The sequence below is a fragment of the Desmodus rotundus genome, chromosome X (assembly GCF_022682495.2).
Source record: "Desmodus rotundus isolate HL8 chromosome X, HLdesRot8A.1, whole genome shotgun sequence".
Classification (NCBI taxonomy): domain Eukaryota; kingdom Metazoa; phylum Chordata; class Mammalia; order Chiroptera; family Phyllostomidae; genus Desmodus; species Desmodus rotundus.
The window spans coordinates 49,587,545-49,597,382 of NC_071400.1; the positions used below are offsets into that span (position 1 = coordinate 49,587,545).

A 9,838-nucleotide genomic window follows, 5' to 3' on the forward strand; every position below is an offset into this window, starting at 1 on the left:
AACAATAAAGAAGTTAAGGAGTGGATAGTTCAGGAAGTTAAAGAGGATGATGGCCAGATTATAGAAGAGTAAGGTGAAAAATAAAGCTGAGAACATTTAATCAATACTCTTAATAGAAATAAATCATTAATAATAATGATTAAAAAAAGAAAAAGAAAACCTTAGCCAAAAGAAACCCTAATTTCTTTGGCTCTCTTATTCGTTAATACAAACCAACCAGCATTATAGTCTAGAGTCTTTCACTTGTGACTTAAAATGACGAAAGGGAGGGTCTTTCAATTCCCCCATGTATTTATAGCCAATATCCCCCCTACCCTAGAAACAGCCTATTGCTTAGCACTTCACCAGTTTCATGGGCACTTTCTAAGAGACCACTGCTTTTACATCAGATGTTTTCCATAACTTGTCATACACTTTAAAACTCAGACAACTGGTGGTGTAGAAATGTGTGAGGCTATATATTTCTTATTTCACTCACCTATTCTCTTCTAGAGAGTCAGCTGTGTGACCCTATTAGGAATATGGACTTTTTTTTGCTCCCATATCTCTTCAACCTCTTAAGCCTCTGAACTATGAATATGATTAAGTACCTCCAGATGAAAATGAACACAATGGTAGAGAGCTACAGCATCATATGGCACCCAAGAATTTTCCAGAGAGCCCAGCCCTCAGCCAAATCTACATTAGGCACCTTCAAAAAGTACCTTTCAGTCTCTCCACTCTCTTTTGGTCCCAAACTGGAGTAATAGAAAAGGAGCAGCTTTTCTATTACTAATGTGATGTCAGTCAGAATGGGGTCCTCAGTACTTCCTCACTGTGTATCATTGGGCAAATTACCTAACTGCCATTGGCTCAGTTACTTGTATGCAAAGTGGGGATTATAGTAACATAATCCCCTACCTCATAAGTTTGTTTTGAGGCACAAATCACATGACAGATTTGAAGTGCTGGGCCCAGAGCCTCATACATAGTAAGCACTTGATAAATTACAGCTATCCTTATTATTAATGCTTTAAAGGAAGAGAACAAGAAGGAAAGAGCAAAAATGGAAAAGAGGAAAAAACAGTTGGGAAGAAGAAAAAGAGGAGGTATAGAAGCCGAGGAAAGAAATGGGAAAGAAGCAAGGGCAGCCATCTTAGAACTGAGCTTAATCCTCATGGAACATGAGCACAAGCCTGGGTCTCATGCCTCAAGGATAAGATTTTCTACTGGTTAAGAGGAGGCTCCAGTTGCTGCAAATGGGAAATATAGAAGCTCTATGGCTAATGAAGCCATGTCTGTCACTTCTGATGCATACCGAGGACAAGATTTTTAAAAGAATTTATTGTTTAGAGAAGTTTTAGGTTCACAGCAAAATTAAAAGGAAGGTACAGAGACTTCCCATATACCATTTGCCCCCAAGCATGCATAATCTTCTCCATTATCAGCATCCCTCATCCCACACACACACAGAAGCAGAATATTTATAGTGGTTAAAAGCAGTGAAATAAGGAGTCAGACATTCTTGGATTCAAATCCCAATCAAACATTTACAAACTATGTGGGCTCAAGCAAATCATTTAATCTCTGAGTCTCAGCTTTTTCATCTATAAATTGAGGATATTATACTAGTGACATGGAGTCCCTTCCAATCCTAAAGCTCTATTAGAAGGAATTTTCTTCTTTTTTTCTATCCCAAATAGGCTTTAGGAGACAAAGCTATTATGGTACTTAAATACTAAAGAAATCACTGCCCACCACTGAGGAATCTCCAATTCTACTATTACAAAGACATCAAATATGCTAATTTCTCTAGACCAAGGATTCCTTGTTCCAATATTGCAAATGTCTGCAATACCTGCTGCCAGAGCTCAAATGTTTCCTGCACATTCAGTTGCCTGGCAATTGGAGTTGGGTGAGGTGTGTTACCACTTTACACAGCTGAGTTCTCATTCTGCCACAGATTCCAAGGGCCATTCCTTACCCATTGGGAGCCCAAAAGGAAAACTGACTTCAGAGAGCCAAGCAACATGACAATTTGCTGGAATTGACAAAGTGCTTCAGTGTGAGGGCACAAGGAAATGAAGTCATGGAAGGACAGCTAAAAGCACAGGAAGGGAACAAATTGTGGGCTCAAGATGATCAAATGTCTACCTCCCTTCACTTTCAGTAGGGCTCCATTTGCAAGAACATTAAACATTTATATTTGCTCAGTGCAAAAGCACTTCTGCCTGGGCTTTCTTCTTTTTTGTAAGGCTTCATTACTCAAGAAGAAACATATTAAATAGTAATTTATTGTATCATCATACCTATTAATGATACATCTCTCCCAGGTATGCTAAAATCTTCCTCTTTGGCAATGTGCTTGCTTTAGTAGTCAGAGAATAAATTAGTGAGAAGGCATTTTCATCTCATTGGAACAAATGATCTATGGCAAAGGAACTGAATCATTGCTAGGGTCACTATACAGCTAATATTTTCTAACAAGGTGTCTCAATTATAAAATTCTGTCCCATGGTCTGCATAATAATGCTCAAAATGCCCCTAAAATTGTTCTGAATACTTGTATATAAGAAATTTGAGAAATATTTGGATAGGATATTAGGGTAAGGAAAATGATTCAACAATGAAGACTAAGCAAGACAAAAGGAAAAGTCACTCATGGATTTTATTCCTTGGGAATATAGCTAATAAGGGCCATGTTCTACATTACTTTGCTAAGACCCTTGGTGTAACCAGAGATCTATGGAAAAGCTGACATCAAACTGAGTTTGGTCCCAAATTTTCCCCTTGCTACTTTCAGTATCTAGCAGCAGACACTTGACTAGAGGCATTAGACAAAGGAGTGACACAAGGCAAAAGTGATTATTAAATGACTGCTTTTTATTTCATTTCACTTTAGGCTAGATATTTAATAATGTGGCCATTTGAAAATATAGTATGTTCTAGTCTAACATTAGAAAGCGGGGAGGGGGTAGGGAAGAGTGGGGAGAAGGGCTTTCAGGAGCTACTATAAAGGACACATGGACAAAACCAAGGGGGAGGGTGGAAGCAGAGGAAAGAGGTGGATTTGGCTGGGTTGGGTAGGGAATGGGGACAAAATGCAAACAACTGTAATTGAACAAGAATAAAATAATTTAAAAAAATAAAAATAAAATAAATAAAATCTTTTTAAAAAAGAAAAAATATATTATGTTCTATGCTCCACTATTCCTTTAAGATCTGCAAAGAAAAAACAAAACAAAACAAAAACAAGGATTTCTGCATGCTAAGGAACTCCCACCACTGTAGTTAGCTGAAGAGGACCATCGATATCACCTAATCCAGTATTTCCAAGTCTAAGTGGTGATAGGAATCACCTGAGAATTTTGTAAGAACCTACATTCTGGAGCCGTAGTCCTGGGGATTCTAATTCAATAGATCTAGGATGTGGCCCAGGAATTTATATTGCTCTAAAACTCTAAAAGATTCTTAAAGGCAGCCAGGTATGGAAACCACTGACCATTCCAATGTCTCACTATCATCAGCTTTATCATCATTATCATCATTTTTACATCATTGACAATAATGGTACCTTGTAGCTGTAGTTTTACCTTGTCGCTGTGCTTTGATATCTATTATTTGATTCTATCCTTAAAACCACCATAATAGATAAAGAAGATAGGTTTACTAGTTTCATTTTATAGATAATTATACTACAATAAAGACAAAATATGTTTTATGCATATGTGGAATATTATTCCTCAATAAAAAATGAAGTGTAGATACATGGTATAACATGGACAAGCCTTGACAACATTTTTCTAAGTGAAAGAAGCCAGTAACAAAAAAGTACATAGTGTATGAATCAATTTACATAAAATGTCCAGAACAGGAAAATCTGTAGAGACATAAAGTAGATTCATGTTTGGGGCTGGAGAGAATAGGGAAAATAGTCAGTGGCAGCTAATTGCTACAGAGTTTATTTACTTTAAAAAATATTTTTTTATTTATTTTTAGAGACAGAGGAAGGGGGGGACAGAAACACCAATGTGAGAAAGAAACAACAATCACTCCATCTAGGGACTGAACCCACAACACAAGCATTTGCCTTCACCAAGAATCAAACTGGTGATCTTTTTGTTTTGTGGGACAATGCCCAGCCAACAGATCCACAATGGTCAGGGCTGGGCTTCTTTTTAGGGTGGCGAAAATGGTCTAAAATTAATTATGATGATGGTTATGCCAGTTAGTACATTTTCTAAAAAATCATCAAATTACACATTGAAATGGGTGCATTTTATGGTATGTAAATTATACCTTAGTAAAGTTGTTTTTTTAAAGATGAGTTGTTTTAAAAAGAGAGAACATTAGTCACTGTGATGATAATGACAAACCTATGGTTATATAGCTAATGAGCTATAAAGTAGGATGATTCAAACACTAATTGCTACCCTTTATTGAGTGCTACTGTGTGCCAGAAAGAGTACTAAACACAATATACATTGTCTTATTTAATTCTCAAAGCAGTTATTCTAACTTTACTGATGAAAAATTGAGGCTCAGTTATTAAAAATGGTTTCCCCAAGGTCACACACTAACAGTTAGCAGATTCTGAATTTGAATCAAATCTAATCACAAAATCTAATTCTTTTCCCATTTTTATCTTCTCCCTCTAAGACTGGAACCTAATGCCCCTGATTCTTCACCCAGAGATCTTTCTAAACTTTTTCAGTTTGAAGTCTCATGGGAAGCAGTGTATATGATTTTTTATATTTCATTCAACTTCTTCCAAAAGTGATCAAAGTAAGGGACTTCTGCCCTCTATTCCTAGATGAGTAGTTAGTTCCAAATGACAAAATGGGAGAGGAAAATACTCTTTTTCTTTATCCTCCTCATTCTGATGCCTTTTCCTATCTTGCTCTGTGGTAGTGGGAAAACCGATTACACTTCTCAACACTATGGCAGAGATACCCCAGAATTTCCTTGACTAAATGGGCAGTAATCAGGAGTGGGGGGGGCATTGAGGGCCACTGCAGCCTTTGGTTGTAGATGACATGTGAATAAATGCAACTCAGCCACGTTTATACTCTACATAGCCTAGTAATTCACCAGGAAGTATTATCACTGCAGATGTGAATTGTAAATGAGAGGAGTCCAATCCAGCAGGACTCAAAAGGATCAAGAGAAAAGGAAGCTACAATCTTCAAAATTATATTTATTACTTATATCAAACTGAGAGTATTATAACACACACACAAATCTGGGGTTGAGGGAGAATCAATATCAAGGGCTTATATGAACAACACATGTTAAAAATATATTTTGGGGAAAAATCTGTGCATGACAACTTTCTTATCTCAAACACAAAAACATTCTAATCTTGCTCTGAATACAATGTCACTTGGTTCAGAAGTTTGTGGTAGTGTCTATCATGGTCTTTAGAAGATCACAGCTAGTGAAAATGAGGACATATTGGGTAATTCAGGTTGCTTTGTTTGTGAAAATTATTACAGAAAAAATCCCTCAAATTCAACTGAGATGTGTACTTTACAGTGACAAAAGACGCACACTTTATTGATTATTCTGTTGGACAGCTCCCTCAATCTAGCTTGAATCCCTTCTTCCAGTTTTCCCTGATTCTCCTTTATTTTAAGATATACGCTAGGATGACCAATCGTTCAATGTTCAGGAAAAGCCTAGGATTAACCTCTGTCTGGCCATCTGACACATAATCAAATAACCTAAGATTCCTTGGCATTATTTTCCAAGGTCATCTATGTAGAAAAACCTTGGACTTGCACCCTGAGACCTAGATCCAGCAGCTATATAGACACTGTCTCTTATAAGTAACTGGCCCCAAATCTCTTGACCTGACTTGGAAAATAGCAGCTATTTGCAAGAATATGGCTTTGTACAAGGGAAGCCCTTGTGCTCCTTTGTCTAGGAACACAAGAAACCTAGAAGCAGTGAAGCAGAGGCGGGGCACTCCCACAGCAAGTCATTGAATGTGCTGTTTCTCCTTCCTTGCTGGCTGTTTCATAATTTGATTTCCCTAGAAATCTGCCTGCTCTAAACTCACTGTTGCTCAGGGAATGAAAAGAGTGAAGAAGGAAGGCTGGAGTGTGGGGCAGAGGTTGGGCAGGAGTATTTTTATTATTACCACTATTTGAAGCTGTCCTTTAAAGCATTGTATTCGGGTTAAACTGATCAAATATATTACATCAATTTAAAAGTGGGAGTAGGGAGGCATTCCTAATATAATTTATTTGATCAAATAAAATATAAGAATGCACCCTAAGATCTATTTCTAAATGACTACAAAAAAGGCTTCATGAAAGAGCAAGTTTTGGTAAGAGCAGGGCCCCTGTTTTGGGGTGGCTAGATAGGTTGTCAGGATTTTCAGCAATCTAGTCATAAAATTAAATTGCAAAACCATAATGTAAAGAGGATTTAAAAGAATTCATGTACAGCGAGTCAGTTCCTATTCTAATAGAAAGAGTCTTTATTAAAATACCAGACATACCTACAGCTTTCTTTGGTATTTCTCTGAATGACCTCAGCCTTATGGACACACCCTGAAGTGGGCTTTTTAGAAGCAACAGCTGAGCAGTGACCACTTACCTAAAAGTATAATCCTTTGTGAACATGTCCAAGAAGTCCTGCTTTTAGGATGCATATTTCCATGAGTTGCAATTCACAAATAGTCTCTTAGCAGTTCAAAGGATATTTGGGTATATTTTCTTTCTGTTAACCCAACCAAACTTCGTTCCTCATTTACAACCCTTAATGATTTCATGGTCTGTCTTAATAGTGCTTCTGAGAAGTAATTATTAAGATCTAGAGTAAATGATGCAATTCAGGTTTTCCTTTGTAAACCCTGGCAAGTAAGCACAATGCATTATCGCCACTGTCTACACTTCAACCCTAGCAGAGACTGAAGGCCATGAAGGGTAATAGCTAATGGCTCTATTGATACCTATAGAATCAGAAGCCTGACCATCAACCTGGTGTTTAACAAATACATTTCCTAATTTCTTTCAATGAAATCCAAGAAATGTACCCATAACCAATTATGCCACCTCCCACAAAGGGCCACCACCCACTCCTTGAATTACCTTCCTCCAGTTCATCCATGCTTCCAATTTTCCTGGATCCATCAATGGTGTAAATGTAACGCACTCCCTGAGGCAGGTTGATGTTGTCAGACAGAGATCGAGTGAGGTCAGCCAGCAAGGCATCAAAGCTGCGAAAACGGTCAGAGGACACAGCGTACACAATCCCCTTGAAGTAACGGTCCCCATTGCGGTAGAAACGTACCTTCTTGGCTTTCTTCTCATTGCTCAGTGCCTGCAAGGTTCTGGTTCGGTAGAAGCTACAATGCGCACTGTGAGTGGGGCTAGGCAGCCCGTTCATCCGTGAACCTCGCATGTTCCTGGATGTCTTATCTCTTTCATCAAAATGTCCAAAATCAAGTTCCATATTTTGGTGGAACCTCAGAGACCTGAGTGTTGGAGAAAAGGGTCGAGGTGAAAAGAGGCCAAGAAAAAAAAAGAGGCCGGGGAGAAAAAGAAATCAAATATTAGCGAGATACAGATCTGCAATCTGCTGCTTGTGAAAAGAACTGGTTGGAAAAAGCCCATAACCCATCTGCTGCTTGCCCCTGAGCTGCAGGAATATTGATCTTAATAGAGAAGAAGGAGGGGCTGAGGGAGTGCTAATGGTTGTGGGGGTTGGGGTGAGAGCTAGAGAGAGGCAAATTTGGCACTGTTCTAAACAGAGGAGTAGGAGGGATTTTGAAATAGCTTAAAATCCTGGGACCTACTGACATTGGCTCCTATCAAATTGTAACTTAGGGTTAAATACATTAAAACTGGCATCTGTTTCCTCACACACGCTCACGTGACTACCAGTTGCAAATGAATCCATAGCCTAACAAAATTCCCCTTGAAGAGAACAGAAGTAGCTAGGCAAGGTTAGCACCTCCAGTTTGGAAATCAATTTTTGCATCTCAGTAAAATGACTACAAAGGGGGATGTTTTAATATTATTCCAAACTCTCTTTCTTACCCCAGAATAAACTAGGATTCTCCTTTAAAGGGACAGCCTCCAGGGAATAGCCAATGTCTTTGTGCTATTCATCAATCCCTTTTCTCCTAAGCTCGTGCAGCTATCCAACGTTTATAAGAAATAAACTGGAAAAAATGATTAGGAAAATCAGTTATTTAACAAGTTGTTAGCTTTGCTTCTTTCTGGTACAAAATTTGGTCACAAAATCCTTTTCTAGTTTCTTTAAATGCTTTATCCCCTCTCCATCGATGCATCCCCACCTCTTAATGGAATAATTTAATTGTTGAGAGATTCCCAAATGGGTCCATGAATAGCATAGGTGGCCTTTAGAAGCAAGCACACATTTCATTGTTCTAAATTGCTACCCTGACTGAAAGGGCATTTGGGCCTCACAGCAGACAATTCACCCCCAGCTTGTGTATTCTCTGGTGTATAACCAGAGAAAAAATATGGTCATCTGTAAGATTTGCTTTCCCCCTTTCAGCTGAAGGAAGGGAGGAAGGAGGGAGAGAGAGAGAGAGAAGGAGAGTGGGGGGAGAGAGGGAGAGGGAGAGAGAGAGAGAGAGAAGAGAAAAAAATCACAATATGACAGAGAAGATACAACAGAAATCTGAAATGCTAGCAAAGGTAGTGAAAGCTTGAGAAACAAACTATTAACATGCATCTCACATATGGGGATAAAGAAGACTCACAAAGCAAGCAGGATTCAGCCACTATACATTATCATGTTGAGATATTTGCAAGGAACCAGAAGGACAGGAGATAAAAGAGGACTGGTGCCTAGTAGGTTTGCCAGGCTTGGTCCCCCTTTTCTTCCAATATCACCATGATCTGTGCTGAGCTCAGCATTGTCTCTGTCAGACAACCTGCAGTGTTGAGAAACCCCACCTCCTCAAGACCAGTAGCAAGCATTTCCCCAGGCTTTCTGTAACACTTGGCTTTGCTGTAGTGTCAGGGGTTGTTATTATTCTAAATCAACATCACAGTGAAAACAAAGAAACATCAAACTCACTTTTCCAAAGGGAAATTTCAGGTAGATGCAGGGGGAAAGAGGAAAGAAAGGAGAGAAAGGGAGAGGGAAGGGGAGGGGGAGGGAGAGAGAGACAGACAAACAGACAGAGAGCCAGAGAGACAGAGAGTCAGAGAGAGAGAGACAGAGAGGACTTTGCCTTGTGCTTTTCCCATTTGACATCTGTTACATTCTGCCTGAAAATAACTTGAAAGCCCCACTCACCGGTTTTCTGCTGGTTGGGTGGAGATGCTGAGAGAAAGAAAACCAATCTCTCTATGCCTTTGTTGTCTGAGCTCCAAGCAAGAAATTCCTGCCAGGGTGGATAGATGCCTTCTAGGTCCTAGTGCCTTGTTCAGCTTCTCCCATATACTCAGGCTTAGTGAATCCTCCCAACCTGCTATGATTAATTGCAAGTTATTTTTTTTTCAATTCACAGATTGCATTAACAGCTAGAAAGGTTTCATTTATAACCAACAGAAAATTGCATGGTAGCAAAAAGATTACACAGGCAAATTTAGAATGCTCTAATGAGCAATGTGCTAGCCTATTCTTTTAGGAAATTGGCAATTTCACTTGGTCAAAACCTTGGCTTAATCTGCCTGAAAGCTGGACTGAATCAAACCAGGCTTCTTAGAAATTGTTGCTCTCTTGCTTTCACCATCTTGAGAAAAAAAAAAAAAAACAATAAAATAAGCAAATTCTTTAAGTAATTTTAGTTCATGCATCCAACAACTGGGTATTTTTAAAATAAGGATAGTGGAGTAGACTAAGAGGGAGTAGGAAATATAACACAACAGAA

The 9,838-nt window shown here is 38.7% G+C and overlaps 1 protein-coding gene across 5 annotated transcripts in view; it reads right to left on the reverse strand.

Moving 5' to 3' along the window:
- DCX (doublecortin) overlaps window positions 1-9,327 on the reverse strand; it is a 185,709-nt gene extending 176,382 nt beyond the window's left edge. For all 5 annotated transcript variants that reach the window (XR_008426005.2, XM_053917476.2, XM_053917475.2 and 2 more), the window contains exons 1-2: window positions 9,262-9,327; window positions 7,077-7,462 (exon numbers count right to left, since the gene is read on the reverse strand). Coding sequence is in view for 4 of the 5 variants with exons in the window: in XM_053917476.2 (XP_053773451.1) it covers window positions 7,077-7,440 (364 nt within the window). In the remaining variant the exon portion in view is untranslated. The remainder of the gene's footprint in view (window positions 1-7,076; window positions 7,463-9,261) is intronic.
- Window positions 9,328-9,838: the final 511 nt, after the last annotated feature.